Below are 17,732 nucleotides of genomic sequence, written 5' to 3'. Positions count from 1 at the left end.
TAACTCCATTAAACCTTAGATTAGAGACAGGAATATCAGTCCGAAACACTTCTATTAAAGGACTTAAAATATTTTCAGTATGCAATGGCCCTAAGCTACACTACGTGTGTTTTGGAGTTTAAGATGTTTATCATAAGCCCCTAGGACTGAAGCCAAGGGCAGATAGGGAAAAAGCCTGTTGAGTTTTGGAGAACTGAGGGTTCTCCTCCTTGCCTGGCCTTGGCCTCCTCCCACATTGTTGACCATGTCTAAGTGGTCATTGCCACCAGCCGTCAACCGTTATGGCCACCTGTAAACCTCCAGGACCACCTCTCTAATGCATGGTTGCCTGTATACCCAATATAGGCCAGTTCACATCAGCCCAGACCTTGAAAGAGGAGCCAAGGAAAAATATTCAACAGTGTTCTATAGAGTTTTTTTTTTTTAAATACTGTATATCTGCACTAAAGGGGACAGGAAAATATGGTACAGCCACAAGCTACGGCCATAAACCATAATCAACTTGTCAATTTGTCACAAGATATATTAATGCATATTAACATAAATTACAATTCAGAATGACAGTTATGAAAAAAATAAATACATGTTTTCTTCATTTGGGATCTTCTCATATCATTCTGTATTATGAAGAATCTTCCACTCCTATTGTTCACCACCACCACTGAAGTTTTAAAAGTAGTCTCCGGTTGTGATTTGGTGGTCAGAGAGGATATTTTTGGTGGACTGTGATTAGTAAGAGACAACACACACTGCTCTTGGAGTTTGGAGACCAATGTGAAGAAATGGACAGCAGCTAGCAGCTAGCAGCATAGCTTGTTCCCTCCATTTTTTTCTAGGTCTCTTGGGAGAGAAAGGGTACGTGCCAAGAGCTTTCGTGTCATAAATATCCTTCCTGACTGCTTCCCTGCTGTATAATTATATCTACCTCATCTCTTCCATTTTCTCTCTCTTACTCACTGTCGTACTACTGCCTATTGTCAGTGCTGGGCGTTTTTGCATGTGAGTGCATCAGTTTATTAATGTGCATACCAGTTTATGTCATTCCATGGTTTTAAAAGGCAAGTGTAATTGTGTCCACACTATCAGAGCTCAGTGGGGTGAGTTGATTGTTCCGTGTGAGTAATTAGCTAGTAACTTTAAACTCTGGACATTAAACTGTACACCACACTAGTCAGCCTCATAAAGCTGTTTTCCATCTCACTGTGATATACCCATAATGAATCACACAACAGGCTAGGAATCAATTCTGTTAACCTCCATCATCAGTGAAAACCTAATTTATGTTTTTATGCTTTTTTGTTTTTTGCTTGTGCTTAACAAACTATGCTGACTAATCACAACTCTTCACCTGGCAGCCACACAAAAAGCAGTACAACATTACTGCTTTTTTATAGCAACCAGACACTTTGTTTAAGTCGTTGAGAATGTATACAGTGACGTCCTCCAAGAGCTTTCTAGGTAGGCTACAGTAAATATGCAGCATAGATTCTGTTTAACATTACCAAGTCACTCAGGTGTTCGGGTGCCCCAGACACCAGGACTCCCAAAAAACATATTACATAAACACATTGGCTTCCCAGGTGAAGGATCACCATGTTAGCCTACAGAACTTACACATATTATACAAATTCAAGGGTACATTTGGTGTCCTCAGGCCAGTACTTATAAATTAAATTTTGGAGGCTTGCAAAACAATGACTATTGTTCTGATTTGCCACAATCAGCAATCTGAATTACTATCAACTGTGGTTGTGAAAATTAATCCTTCAAGCACTTATGGCATTAGCGCTGTGCCCGCCAAACCAGTGGCACATCTCTGCCAAGCACAACTTGGAGAGCTGGGAAGTTCCCGTATGCGGTGCAATTGTTGATTGTTTTGTTTGTTATTGTAAAACGTCTTCCCACAGACGAGTGAGCATTCTGGATTGGTTCCTTATTAAGGGCTTGTGTTACTCGACATTCTGTGGCCCATTATGTAACATAAAGACATGCTGTTAAAGATCCCCTTGGTGTTAATGGAATAATGATGGTGCTGTGTGTTGAAGTAGTAGTGTAAGAAATAAGACGTTTGCTGCTGAACAAATAAACAGCTGTGATGTAGAAGAGATTGAGAGGAGGGAGGGAAAAGGTGAGCGAGAAAGGCAGCCAACGCCAACTCGGAAGAACAACAAGCAATCAAGCTACAACAAGCAGGCCTGATTTTATTTCATTAATGACTGAAATCCCCCAAGCTAACCACATTTTTATGGGGGTTTGAGAACAATAATAGGCTGTTGCTGCGTTGTTGTGTGAAGTCACACATAAGCGTTTCCATTCATTCTCGCACAAACACAAACACACATATATATATATATATATGTATATATATATATATATATATATATATTTGCAACCTGAAGTGGGAGCTACATTTTTGTGTGGCTTGGTTAATCAGTCTACAAAAAGCACAGTTTCATAAGCAGCACAGCAGACTGCAATTCATGGTGCTACATAAAGGTTTCTCTTCTGTCTAATTGTATCCATTTTGATGTTATCCATGACTGCATCTTTCATCAGGACAGGGTGTGTGTGCAGAATGGGACGGATTGTAAGAATTTCAAACAAGATCAATATGATGTCAGCAAGGATAGTATTAAAACAATTGGGCTTTTACATGGATGCATTTTTGCATTTTTTAGTGTCCTTGCATGCAGGGAAAGTATGGCCACGTATCTCAACCATGACACAAGCCTTGTCTCCCTGCCTAGGGTGGTGAACTTCCTAGCCCCCTCAGAATCTGTAGTGTCCCTCTGTCTCTTTCTCTCTTTCTGTCTGTCTTTGTCAGAACAGCAACTCTATTGTTGGGTGGGGTGGGGGGTGGGGTGAGGAGGGGGGGGGGGGGGGGGGGGGGGGGGGGGGGGGGGGGGGGGGTTTCTCTCCCTTTACATAAGGTCAGAGGGGCTACAGGTAGCAGAAAGGACACGATTAATCACTTCATCTGGGACAGGCAGGGAGGGGGCGATAGACCGAGAGATGAGAGAAATAGGTGGGGCAGAGAGAGAATTTGAGGGAAGAAAGAGGTAATTGAGAGGGTAGAGGAAGAGAAAAAGTGATCGAGAACAGACACGGAGGAAGTTGGGGATGAAGAAAGGGAAAGAGAGACAGGTAGAGACGAGGGGAAGTAATTACCTACATAAGTGTCTTTGTTGCGCTCAGCGATGCATTGAGCGAGAGGCAGGGCATGGAAAGAGAGAGGTGGTCAAGGGTAATTACCTAACCGCAGGTTAGCTTGCCTTTGATCCTCTCACCATGACTGTGCATCTCAGGCTCGAGCATCCTACTTAGCTGCGTGATGCTTCATCATCATCAACAACATCATCATCACCACCACCACGAAAGAACTCATATATATAAATATATATCTTGTCCCAAAGAAGATATTATTTTTATGTGTCGATTTTCCCTTGGTACTTTTACTCTATTCCTACGTTGAATTGGTCTTCTCTGTTGATTTTTAATTTTTGCTAAGGTAATTTTTTTCATAGACCGCACATTATAATTTATACGTGACCAGCTCCCTGAATCAACAGACTTCACGCTGAGCGCAGGTGGTCACAGATGTGAGGAGAGTTGAGGGCACACACAGATGTTGCCCTGACTAATCACCATCAAAGCGGGTGAGTTTGGGTGTCATACAAGAGTACAAGAATGCATGTTTTCATCGCGAATGTCTGTGCTTAAATACTGTATGTTGTAGTACTTACAAGTGTGTGAAATGCACAGCTGAGTGTATGGGTTGCATGCATAGAACCACATGCATATATGGAGGTTGGAGAGTACCTAAGTGTGTCTGTGCATCTTTTAGCCCAGGCTTTTGCACTTCAAAGAGAAAGTGTGTTTTTGGAACACGAGTGTGTGTGAGTCACTGACCAGCTGCATTGCACTACCTGTGGGTGTATTTGGCCCAAATCCACCTACTTAAGTCTGTTTTTTATTCAGTGTCACATAAACAAATACCAGCAAGCTCCGCTCACTTCCAAACCACTGCATAACATCCTCAGATCTCCCCAACATCTGTTGACCTGCACTTTCTTTTACTGGGCAGAAACACTTTTATGTTGGTAGTGTTCAGCAATAGGTGTGTTTGGCTGTGTAATCGGTATAGTGTAGTGTTCTGTCACAATCACAGACATCTTCAACACCCACACATTATTTTGTACAAACCTGTGTGTTTTCATAGGCAATATATACTCAGACGTAGACACACCAGTGCAAACACACACACACACACACACACACACACACACACACACACACACACACACACACACACACACACACACACACACACACACACACACACACACACACACACACACACACACACACACACACACACACAAACACACACACACATGTACATTCAAGAACGGGCTCAAACTTGCCCCACATTCACTCAACAGGTCTTATATGTCTGTTATATGCCTGACCCTCTTATTCTTTTTTTAAATATTTTCTATAAGACGGGTGGTATGCAACTGATTAGATAGATAAATATACCCTGAAGGTGAGAGAGGGGCAGAGAGGAGGAGAGGAAGGATACAGAGTTTTCTCTTGTCCGAACACATCTCAGCAGTGGAACTTTAATCTGCTGAGGCTTCATGCATTCAAACGGCCCAATTAGGAACAGTCTAACAGGCGCTTTCCCTGCCAGGCTGAAACAGAAATTAAGTGCTTAGGCACAGCCGTCATTTTGTATGTTTTCTTTGCGCCAAAAGATATACTCAGAAAAACTGGCTTTGATCATGTGTTGAAAAATAAGGGTCATATTCCAGTCTATGTGCAGTACTAATGTAAAGATGGAAAGCCTGTGGCTGAAGCTTTGCAATTTTATGATAATAATCTCTTATGTTTGGGACTTACATTTAACAAACTTCAGTCTAAACACCAGTAGTAATTGATAAGTAGCAAGAATGTCATTGTCAAAACAAAACTGTTGAATTTATGTTTTTGAACCTGATGATGAACAGAACTGCTGGGTTTGTTGGACTAAAACACACTTGATCTTTTTGTCATATGTTGGTTCGTTATGATGGTTTTACCTGAATATAGTGGGTGTTTGTTTGGATGTGGAAGATGATGAAAAAATCAGTTGTGCACACATTCAGGTGCGTGCATTTTGTTCAAATGTGTGTGTGTGTTGGGGTCATCCAGTTTTCAGGCCTGTCTCTTTGGATATGCTAGTTGATATAGTTGATATAGCGGGGATGGCTGCCCTGTCTTTTCCATCATGCTGCCCTTCTGCATAACAAATTCTTATGTGTATGTGTGCTTGCGTGGGTGCGTGCAAATGTTTTTGTGTGTGTGTGTGTTTGTGTGTGTGTGTGTGTGCCAGTAAACGAATCAGAAGAACTATGGTGTAATTCACCATGCTAGCAGGTTTGTTGGTAATAAATAACTGTGTTGTCTCTCCCTCTTTCCTTCTCTCTTCCTCCTCCTCCAGTGACATATTTGATGCCATGTTCCCAGTCACCCACATCGCGGGGGAAACAGTCATCCAGCAAGGTAAGTGTAACTGTTTTTTTAAAATAAATTCAGGGAATCAACGATGTGTAAACTGTGGAACTGGTATGTTAGTAATGTTAAAAAGTTTCAATTTCTGCACATTTGCTCTAAATATTTAATTCGCTGTTGTTGACAAAATTGCCAAAGTTGCAGCAAAATCTTGTTCTAAAATCCCTACAACTCACTTTGTACTGCCTCATTTAAATGAGCCTACTATCTGTTTGTGCGTCCCCTCTCACCATTGCACCATGCACTGGCCACCAAAATACCATGCAGATGGGCAAAGCAAATTCCAAAGTCAGGAAAATACTAAGTGCTGGTTGTTGCGCCGCAATAAAAAAAGAACCTTTAATCTCAAAGAATTCATCTATTACACTGCCTCTCCCGTTCATTTTGTCCTACCACTCCCTTTTCCCTTCCTGTTCCTCTCTTTGTCCCACTCATACATTCCCTCAGTCTGCACCAGATGTCAGGTCCCTCTCTTCTGCCTTAACCACAGTTGTCGAAGCCTTCACTCTACATCTATGGAGTTTGAAGGAACACAGAACTTAGCAAGGCCAGGCTGTATTTTTTCAGTACCCCCCCCACTCAAACTCTTATCAAACACAGACATAGACGCATTTAATCACATATTCAAAACACTGAAAACCCACATTCTCACAGACAAATGCCCACTTTTAGCTAATACCGTGTCCACACCTGCATAAAATCACCTAGGTTACATTTGTGAAGCATGCCATGCAAACGCATACACACACACACACACACACACACACACACCACACACACACACACACACACACATACACATTCTCTAAGACAGCATCCAGGGGTATATCAGTCCTAATTTGGTGATATTAAGTCTAGCTAACTTTGCAGGGCCCCCAGTCCCAGACAGCCCATTGTTATATACACTATAGAGTGTGGTATTCAGTACATACAGCACTGATGTCATTGCTAATGTCTGGACTACTGTACAGCTTAAAAGAAAAAAACACCCCTCCTACTGGCCCATCACACACTATTTAGACACAACTAGGAGTTATTGACTCTGTCTCCCAAGGGGTATTTAAACAAACTGAGAATATCATAACGTGCAAAATGGAGTATGGAGGTATTTTAATTATAATCGATTGTCTAAATTAATACATCAAGTTAATCTTTTCAGGTCTAGTTAAGTTAATCTAGTCAAGTTAACTATTTCTGACATATATCCAATTTTGCACTTACTATATAAGCAATTAGTTATTGGTTCTAGAAAAAAATTCAAAATTAAATCGGTTTTGAAAGATGGACATGTTTAGCTTAACGATGCACAGAACTATGGATACCTTTACCTTTACCTATACACCTTAGAGGTTGAGGATGTAACCCACGTTTTCCTTTTGAGCAAAGCCAAAGAACCTTACAGAGTTTAACATCAATTTCTTGTGTTTGAAACAAGGTGTGTGGTGTGTGTGTGTGTGGTGTGGTGTGTGTGTGTGTGTGGGTGTGGTGTGTGTGTGGTGTGTGTGTGTGTGTGTGTGTGTGTGGTGTGGTGTGTGTGTGTGGTGTGTGTGTGTGTGTGTGTGTGTGTGTTTGCATGTTCCTGTCAAATTTTGCCTGCACTCTCAGGCACAGGGGATTGGAAGTGTGCTAAACAAAGACCAAAGAGAGCACCAAAGTATAAAAACAGAAGAGTAAAGAAAGAAGAAAGACAGAGCGAGAGGAATTGAAAGAGAAATGAGATAGATAGAAAGAAGAGAAAAGAGGGTATAAAGGGCCAGGTTGCAGCAGTTGTGGTGTGTGTGTGTGTGGTGTGTGTGTGTGTGTGTGTGTGTTTGTGTGTGTGTGTGTGTGTGTGTGTGTGTGTGTGTGTGTGTGTGTGTGTGAGGTCTCCACAGGGACAGACCATCAGACAGACAAGGAGCGTTTTGTGTGACAAATAGAGCTGTATGATTAACGAGCACTCTCTGCTCAGTATTAATTAGCTGTGTGAACTCCTGTGAACTTTACACACTATGCGCTCTCAGCCTTTCAAATCTTCAGGTGAACACACATACACATACACACACACACACACACACACACACACTCACAAAATACATACACATGCATACTTGTGTCATGTATACTCATGCATCATCACCCACTACACATGTACATCCGAATGGAATTGCTTTTGTGTCCTATTGTAAGAGGTAGCTGCAGGGAGAGCTTCACAGTGCTCTCGTATCTGGCTCTGAATCCTTTTTCACAATTTACCCTGAGCCCCATGTAACAGATACCATAATTAAAGGAACACTTCACCATTTTTTTGCCTTATCTCCAGACTAGATGCTTTTAGTAGACATCAACCAACCAGATCCCATGGCTCACTACAAGGGTCATGCCCCTGTCAATGATACAACAGAGATCCAGCCAGCAAAGTGGACAACATTTGATAATAACTCAGAAATAGTTGAAGCAGACCTAGCTACTGAGAGAAAGAGGAAACCACAAACAAGTAAACTAATGTTGGCTGGAGCCAATGAAGCTGATACAGTATACAGTATTATTCTTACTCCTATTCTAACAGCAACATCTCACTGCCGGTCAGACTGACTGCTAGTGTAGGTGGTTTAATTTTCTTTAATTTAATTGTAATTTTCTTTGTATTTTTCTTTCTGTGGCCCAAAAGGTAAATTAAGGTCTCCAACCTAACGTTTCTGAAAATGTTGACATCAAACATGCATTTAGTTCAGATGAGAGTATATCCAGTGGTTCCCCGCCCCCGTTTTCTCAGCACCGTTAAATTGTATTGACAGGATGCGTGAATCCACTCTGACCAAGTCTCACAATTATTCTGTAGTAATCAACAACTCCATAGTCCCTCCCAGCCCCAAGTAAAGAGCCTAGGTGTCATCCTCGACAGCAAACTATTCTTTAAAGTTCCCATCAATAATCTTACTAGGTCATCTTACTTCCACTTGCATACCAACAACTATCTCCGCCAATCTCTCACACCTGTCAACACCGCCATCCTTGTCACCTCTTATATACATTACTGTAAGTCTCTGCTCTCTGGTCTACCTCACAAGCTCCTCCATAAACTCCAACTGGTCCGGAGCTCAGCTGCCCGGATCATCACCAGAATCCCCTCCATATATCACATCACCACTGTCCTTCCACAACTCCACTGGCTCCCTATCAAATATCTATTGACTAATAATAATAAAATAAATAACTAGAAAATTCCGCAGAATTTTATCAGTGTGCCTGCTATGGGGCCCATCCACACACACACAACACAATGGAAACATCAGTTAGGAGTCGTTGGTAACATGGCCGCCAGGAACAGGGGTCATGTAGGGGTGGTGCTCTGAGTGGTGTCTGTGTCGTGTGGTGTGAAGGTGTGTTGTGTGTGTGTCAGAATTGGTTGTGCTATGATTCTAGCGCAAGGAATTTTAGTCTGACAGACTCCCTACTTAGAATCTGCGACCGGCACAAGATTCCGATATGTTCACCAAAAATTATTCTGAAGATGAAAAACTGGAGGAGGAGGAGAATTGTTTGTTTCAGAGAATCGTCCTGCAGCCCTCCCTTGCTCTCAGTAACACAACCGGTTGCTATGGTGATTCGTCAGAGAGGGAGCCAGATTTTTTTTCCATGTTGTCTATCTGCAGTTGTGAGCCTAGCGCGAAAAGTGTTTAGGCGAAGACCCAATAGTTACATGTCTGCGATCGGCATCAAGATCCCTACATTTGACCAACTATGATGTCTAAAGAAGGTAAAACTGGAGGGAGAGAGACATTTGTTTGAGAGAAAATAAATCATGAATCGTCCCCAGCTAAATGTTTTTTTCATAATTTCTGTCTGACGTGGTAGATCACAGACAACAATTAAGTCCGATAGTTTCATAGTACATGTCTGGGACCGGAACAAGATTCCTACATTTGACCAATAATGAAGTCTGAAGAATTAAAAATTGAGGAGAGAGAGCAATTGTTCGGGAAAAACGTTCCAGAGATCCGTACCGCAGCCCCTCACTCGTCTCCCACTCTTAGCTCTGAACATTCCGCCACATACACACACATTGGAAAATCTGAGCGGTTCTGAAAAAAGGGACAGAACGTAAACTGGGATTTGGGAGAAACCGTGGTTGATATGAACGCCCATTCAGCCCCAATAAACACCAAAGTCTTGTCTCGGTTTAAACTTTAATCACGTTTCTCCGTTAAAGTATGGCGACGCAGCATGGGTCCCAAAGAGGGGGGGTTTTGAGTATGTTGAGAGATTCTCCGAACATTTCCCATTCAAAGTCAATGAGAGATTTTTGCGTTTTTTGCCGATTTCGTTTAAAAACACCACGCGGCAATATGGTTGAAACTACATAGCACACCATCCCGATCAATACCACATGTCGGTGAATGTGTTGCGCGTGGTTGGCAACGCTTTGGACTAGTAGCGGGAGGAAAATTTGGGAAGATTAAGAATAAGAAATAATAATAATAAGTATGGGCAATATAATCATTGTCGAGTGCTGGTTATGCAGCTCCTCGGCACACTGAATAATATAATTTTATTTGTAATGCACTTACATTTAAACAAATCTAAAGTGCTACAGTAAGATCATAAAAGCAGGTAAAAAAACATCAGTGTAAAATATCTATAAATAGTGCAAGACATTTTTTGTTGAGTTTTAGTCCTTTTTTAAAAGTCTCAAAGTCTGTGGTGCCCTAGATGGTCAGGGGGGCATTCCACGTCCGAGGAGCGGCAGAGCAGATGCACGATCACCATGGTGGAGCTGCTTAGTTCTGGGAAGTAGGAGGGGTTGGGTTGTTTGAGCGGATGGATCGTGTTTAGTGTGAGGGATGAGTAGTTCTTTCAGGTAGGGGGGGGCATTTCATAGATGCACTGGTGGGTGAGAATTGAGACCTTGTATTCAATCCTAGCCGAAACGGGAAGCCAGTGAAGTGAGTGGAGAATGGGCGTGATGGGTCATACTTCGCATCTCTCATCAGGATCCTTGCAGCACTGTTCTGAACATATTGCGGTTTCTGCAGACTCTTGATAGGGATCCCGATGAGAAGTGCGTTACAGTAATCCAGTCTGGAGGAGACAAAGGCGTGGACTAGTTTTTTTATAAGATTCTCCATAACTTTCTGACCTCCTTCACACCTACGCAACCTCCCGGACTCTCCGAACTTAGTCCAACGTGCTCAAAACTCCTCCTGCCTGCTTAACAACCATGAGGTCTAGAGCCTACAGCCGTGCAGCCCCCTGTTTCTGGAACTCTCCTCCACAAACCTTAAATAAACTCTTTCCCCACCTTCAAATCACAGCTCAAAACAGATTTTTTTAGAAAGCCAAGTTGTCCATTTTTGTGGTACGTAATGAGTCTCATTTTCTATGTCTGTTAAAAAAGAAACCTAGATCTGAATTGGACTACTTAAATACTAATAGGAAATGTGTGTCTGTATGTAGCAACGTCATGAACAGAATAAATAAAGATGATGTCTGTAGTTTCATAATTCCCTCTGAAAATTATATCATACAGAGGTGGTGTCACTCTGCATGCTAAGGCATCTCCGTTTAAGAGTTCTCGCTATTAATCTAGGTAAGCAGCATTAAGGAGCTAACACTGTAAGGTTGGAAGTTGACATTGTGTGAAAAATGTGTTCTTGTGTGTTTTCATGCAGAAGTTTCAGGATTGTTTTGGGTTCCCCAGTTTACAGAAAGTGGGATTCCAACACAAGTGTTTGACAAATGATTGTAATCTCTTAATGCACCCATTTAAGTTTAATGGTTTTAAAATCCTCCTTTGAGATCTTAAGCAAGAAGTGGAAGTAACAGGAAGTCGAAGCTTTGCTGGTAGCTCCAGGTACCTTTTGTTGCTTATTTTTGTGCTCTCTCACAATCTCCTGTGTTTCTCCTTGTCTCTCCCCTACAGGCGATGAAGGAGACAACTTCTATGTGATTGACCAAGGTGAAGTGGACGTAAGTGGCCAACACAGAGACACAAACAGTCTTTCATTATAAGTTAAATTGACAATAGCAAACCATTATAAAAAAAAACATTATGATTCCAGTATGCAGTGTGCCAATATGAGCAATAATTCACCTGTTTTCAAGGGTAAGACAAAAGGTATTTGAGTTAGAGGTAAAAACCAAACCTTCTCTACTCATGTTGAGACAATGTGTTCCTCTAACAATGAAAAGGTTGTATTGGATTGCACCCCATGTTTTGTTCTTGTCAAAGTTGGGTTCCACTCCGATGGCAATCTGAACATGGCGCTAGAGAGTCCAGCGCACTGTGAAGGCAGCCAAGCGAAGAACTCAAAAAGTTCTTAAAAAGAACTCTTGTCTTAGTGAGCCTGACGCAGAGCGATAGAGTTAAGTGGAAAGATAAAACAGGACTTGACGGAAAGTTAAACAGGAAGTGACCTTATCGGCTTACAGTGGTGAGCAGAAACAGAGGGTAAGAGGAGAGAAGCGGGGTGGCAAGCTTGGCCAAGCGTGCCCACCTGAGAGACAGACAGAAGGAAGTTTATAAATACAGAGATGGTGCCTTGATAGAAAGACTACATAACAACTAACTACCATTGACTTCCATTGTTTTAGGTGATGTCTCGTCAAATGTGATTAGATAAGTTAGATAGCACATTTGTGGTGAACTGTTAAGGGCCTATATTGTTTTCTACAGATGGGTAGCTTTGTGCATATCCATTCCCATATTTAGTTGAAGCACAAGATAGGAAATTCAGGAGAAAACTGAAAATATTTGCACACTGGATTATATTTCTTCATCTTTATAAGACTGAAAAGGCCACATTTCATCCTTGAAACGTTGTTTGGGCCTAATCATTTTGTGGGGATGTTACCTTCTTTGTCTTTCCTTGAGTGTTTATTTCTCTTTTTCTCAGCTATCTTCAGTGTTCGGTCTTGTGCATGTGGATCTGATTTTGAGTGTGTGATAATCCCACTCTCATAATGGAGGCCTTTTTAGTTAGAAACATCATTTTAGTTTTTTTTATCACTACTCACAGGCTGTGGCTTGTCTCTTTTCCACCAGTCTGTGTGTTGAAACTACTAGTTGGGTGTTACCATACATTGGTCTGTACAACTCTCTGTAAGCTGTGTAACCTTAACTCAGACCGGAAGTTAGGGAAATTTTGTTGCTTCCAGTAGCAACATATCATATGCTTATATTTACGCTCTTTTTCTTATTTTTCTCACAATATTATCTTTATATTGTTTAAATTAGATTCACAGTTCTTCCTCACTATGGGCTGGGACTTTAGGACTTCTGGGACCCTGTTCTGTCTGCCAACAGTGAATCTTAGCCATCTGCTCCAACAGCCAGGATCCTATCATTCTGCACCCAAGTTGAAGGAAGACACCTATCCTTGGCCTCACCCATTTGCTTATCTGCGTTTCCTTCACCTCTCCCTACAATCAACCCCTCTTTCTCTGCAGACAGCTTCTGCCTCCCAGCCACAGCTCAGGCTCTGAACTACTTACAGCTCAGTCCTGAGGTTATTAATGTGTGGAGATGTCTCTCATTAGATAGGGGTGTATATCTGCTGGCATCCCATAAACTGCCTGAAAGCTGACAACCACTGCCACTGATGTAAACACCCCTCCATGTCTGCACACAAATGTATTCACTTACAGACATTGGCCTGTATTTAAATGGGTGCACACACAAAGGAAATTAAAGCTTTCATTCCAAAATGAAATTTTTAATTAAATAGAATGAGTATCTTGTAACACTTTACTTTAAGTCCCCCTATTTAGTATATATAATCAGTATCTAGATATTTAATGAATAGTTTATAACACACTCTAATGTAATTGTAAGCCGATATAAGTGTTTTTTAATACAATATAATTTGAGCAATGGTTTTAAGATAACTTCACTTTCACTCAAGTACTCAAGTACTTTTACCGTAATGCGAGCAATTATGCTTATTTATTATTAGCACTATCATTAGTATTATTTAAATTAATTAATTGCAGCCAAATAGAAAACAAATAAAGACAGCCCTCACTTTCTCACACACATTTAGGCAGCCCATGGGCATGCACAGAGAAACTCACTCCAAGTAACTACAAACAGATAGACACAGTAACACTGCCTGCTCATCCACCTTCCAGAATGTTTGATTTGTTGCTTCTTAATTACCACCAGGCACACACAGCTGTAGATGTTTGTATGTTGAAAATTCAGTCACAGCTGTGAGACAGCATACGTCTTGGTTCAAGACTTGAATTGTTTCATTATGAACTCCAGGTTACCTTGTGCATAGTGCTGACACGATACAGTGCAAGTGTTTCCAATTTCAGTCCTTACAGTCTGCACCAGCTATCATGCAAGTTCTTCCATACCTGTTCCAGTTAGGATTTAATGCTGATTGTCAGTGTGTGTAAAACCTAATGGGATGTACACCACACGGGGCGGCTGTGACTCAGGGGTCAAGCGGTTGCTTGCCAATCGGAAGGTTGGTCGTTTGATCCCTGGCCCTCCAGTTCTATGTTGAGGGTTCCTTGCACTGCAAAAAAGGGGTGTCTAAAAACAAGATAAAAACACTAAATCTGAGGGGAAAACAAGTGAAATTATCTGTCCATGCAGCAAGATAATTTCACTTGGCAAGTTTACTTGATTTAAGATTATAGTGTAAAGTTAAACACTTAAATTAAGAAATTCACTCTGAAAACAAGATAAATTATCTAACACTTCTAAATTAAGTTTTTTTTTTTATCTTTGTAAGAACCAAATAATTTGCAGTGTGGGCAAGACATTGAACCCTGAGTTGGCGATGCTGCGCCATCGGAGTGTAAATTTGTGTGACTGTTTATCTGATGAGCAGGTGGCACCTTGTATGGCAGACTCGGCCACAGTGCGTGAATGTGTGTGAGTGGTGATTGGTTCCTGTACTATGTAAAAGCGATTTGAGTAGTTGTTAAGACTAGAAAAGCGCTATATAAGAACAGTCCATAAAGACAGAACAATGACTTGCAGGTCGGGAGATGCTTTAGGACTAGAAAGGGAAACTGTGCAGCTAAAAAATACTTTTACCTGTACTGTATGCTCTGCTGTAGCACTTTTGCAAACACTCATATGATTGTTCTTCTAAGCTTGACGTAACCATAGCCAGCACTCTGCGTCTCTTTGAAGACACCCCAGTTTATAGTGAAGGATGAGTCCCCTGATGTCTGCTCTGAGCCTTGGATAATGGCTTGCAACAATTCTGGCAATTCACAGCCACCGGAGGGATAAACCCTCCCTCCCTCCCTCCCTCTCCTTTCTCTCTGTGTTTTTAAGTCAACAAGATAGGGGATAGTGTGTCGACAGGTGAAACCGTAACATCCCCAGAGACAGCCTGAATGAGTCTCAATGAGGTTGTATTGTCTGTAGAGCTATAGTGGCTGGCCTAAATAGAGGTGTGTGTGTGTGTGTGTGTGTGTGTGTGTGTGTGTGTGTGTGTGTGTGGTGTGTGTTGTTGTGTTGTGTGTCTGTAGGTGAACAAGCGTGTGGTGCCTATACGGAGTAGACTTACAAAGTCTACCACGGCTTTCTGTTCTCCATCACCTCCCAATCAAGGAAGTCCTAAAAAGACAGGCAGAGGAAACTACAGGGAGGATGGAGAGATAGAGGGATATAGGCCTTTTAGAGTTCTCATCTGAGGGCTTAGGAGGATCAAATGCTCAGTGACAAGCCTAGTGAGCAAATCAAACTGTCCAAAAACCTAGCGGAGGCAGATGGGGAGAAAGAGGATTGGGGAAGGTGTCTGTGGACAGGTAGAGACAAATAAAAATAAAATTCTTCACACAAACTACCCAGCAATGATTGACATTATTCAGAAGCATTTAAGCCTAAAATGTAGCACTCTGTTTCTTGTTCTGTCTGCAGGTGTATGTGAACGGGGAGTGGGTGACCAGTATTGGAGAAGGTGGTAGTTTTGGAGAGCTGGCCCTGATCTATGGGACTCCAAGAGCTGCCACCGTCAAGGCCAAGACTGATCTCAAACTGTGGGGCATTGACCGAGACAGCTACCGACGCATCCTCATGGTATGAACTTCAGAATGCACTTTGAGTTAGGTTCAAGCTTGCTTCACATACAGTCCCTGACAAAAGTCTTGTCGCTTGTGTACAAATTGACCTGAAGTGCCGCTGAAATATATTTCTAATCAAGATTATTTACAAGAAATGGCTCATTTTAATCCCAACAGCTTTTGTAATAATGTTTCAGTGCAAAACGAACTGTCAAAAAGTATTCTAATATTCACAGCTTGATAAAGCCCATTGAGTCGCCTTATCATATTCGTCACCTGTGACTAATAATTGATCATTAGGTCTCAGGTGTGTATAAAACAACCCCAGTACTAGACCTTCACATCACTGCAACTAGACATCTGCAAACATGCCTAAAGTCACCTGAGACTAAAGTTTTGATTATCAAGAGGCTGAAGACCAGATCCACTGCTGATGTGGCAGACACCTCAATGTGTCTCAGGTCAAGTAACGAGTAAAAAAACATTTGAAGACACTGGAGACGTTTTTGCACAAGCCCAGGTCTGGCAGACCCCGCAAGACAACTGCTCGAGAGGACCGTTTGTTGGCTCGAAATCCAAGGCCAGCCCATTTTCTACTGCAGCAGAGCTCCACGAGACCTGGTCACCTGAAGTCCCTGTGTCAACCAGAACTTTTGTCGGTTCTGTCTTGAAATGGCCTCCATGGTCGAATCAGTGCCCGAAGCCAGCACTAAACAAAAGACAATTGAAAAACTGTGTGGCATTTGCCAAGGCCCACAGCCTGCTAAAAGGATGGATGAGGGAAAGTGGAAAGAAGTGGATTTTTCAGATTAATCTTCTGTTGAATTACACCACATTTGCCGCAAATATGCAGGAGACCTACTGGAGCCCGCATGAATCCAAATCCCCAGAAAACAGTAAGTTTGGTGGTGGAAATCATGGTCTGGGTAACATCCAGTATGGGTGGCGAGAGATCTGCAGGGTGGAGGCAACATCAATAGTCTCAAATACCAAGAAATCTTAGCTACCTCTTATATTCAACCATAAAGAGCCAAATTCTGCAGCATGATGGTGCTCCTCGCATACTTCCATCTCCACTCAAAGTTATTCAAGCGAAGAAGATCAGATGCTCCAGGATTGGCCAGCCCAGTCACCAGACATGAACATCATTGAGCATATGTGGGTAGGATGAAAGAGAAGCATGGAAGACCAAACCAAGATATTGATGAACTCTGAAGGCAGCAAGACTGCTTTCCTAGCTATTCCTGATGACTTCATCAATACATGTATGAAATCCTTGCCAAACCACATGGATGCAGTCCTTCAAGCTCATGGAAGTCATACAAGTTATTAAATTTGAATCTCACAGCACCACTATTTAATTTGCTGACATATTTTAGTACTTGTAGTAAGATAGGCAACAAAACTTTTGTCTTGCCAAATTTAACCTTTCTGTCTTGTTTAAATAATAAATCTTTTTTCGTGAAATTATTTAGTTCAGTGCATTGAACATATTTGGGAGGGTTTTAGCTTTTCAAATGAGCTATTTTCCACACCAATTGATAATTAAAAGGCATGTTAATAGAAGGTACAAAATAGATAAGCGACAAGACTTTTGTCAGGGACTGTACTATTGCCCAGGATGATTCTCCGTTGAAACCTGGTTGGGTAGCCATTAATTAAAGTTTAAATTAAAGGTGCCCTGTGGAGTTATGTTTACATTCAGTTTCTCAACATAACTCACTTTTTGTATCCTTAAGCTCTAACAAACATGTTGAATATATTACCTTTATTACAGCTTATCAGCTCCACCTGTAAATCTGTGACAAAGTGTAAAACCATTGGTAGGTATGTGTATCACATACGACGTAAACAACAAACAACACAATTCTGCTGCTACTAAATGTTTGAAAGGTAAATTATGGTATTTAAAGGAAGATTGATGATGCGCACCTTATCTTGTAACGCACTCACAAACACATCCAAATTGAGCGGGCTGCAATGAGACCAGTCCACCTGCCTGGAAGCAAAAATTAAAGTCAGTAGCAGCCACATCAGTGTCGCCACCTACAGGCATATAAAGTTGTATTGTGTCACATTAATCTCCAGTGGATGTTGAATACTCAAACAGTGTGATGTTTTGGAATATTTCAGCATCTGACAAGTAAGATTCTTTCTTCCGTTTCTGAAGT

The 17,732-nt window shown here is 41.6% G+C and overlaps 1 protein-coding gene across 4 annotated transcripts in view; it reads left to right on the top strand.

Moving 5' to 3' along the window:
• prkar1b (protein kinase, cAMP-dependent, regulatory, type I, beta) overlaps window positions 1-17,732 on the top strand; it is a 64,601-nt gene that overhangs the window by 30,601 nt on the left and 16,268 nt on the right. For all 4 annotated transcript variants that reach the window (XM_032537397.1, XM_032537396.1, XM_032537398.1 and 1 more), the window contains 3 exons: window positions 5,483-5,544; window positions 11,456-11,502; window positions 15,419-15,577. In XM_032537397.1, the coding sequence (XP_032393288.1) occupies window positions 5,483-5,544; window positions 11,456-11,502; window positions 15,419-15,577 (268 nt within the window). The remainder of the gene's footprint in view (window positions 1-5,482; window positions 5,545-11,455; window positions 11,503-15,418; window positions 15,578-17,732) is intronic.

Source organism: Etheostoma spectabile, chromosome 15 (assembly GCF_008692095.1).
Source record: "Etheostoma spectabile isolate EspeVRDwgs_2016 chromosome 15, UIUC_Espe_1.0, whole genome shotgun sequence".
NCBI classification, from domain to species: Eukaryota; Metazoa; Chordata; class Actinopteri; order Perciformes; family Percidae; genus Etheostoma; species Etheostoma spectabile.
The sequence above is the reverse complement of the archived record's forward strand: the minus strand, read 5'-3'. Positions and strand labels throughout refer to the sequence as shown.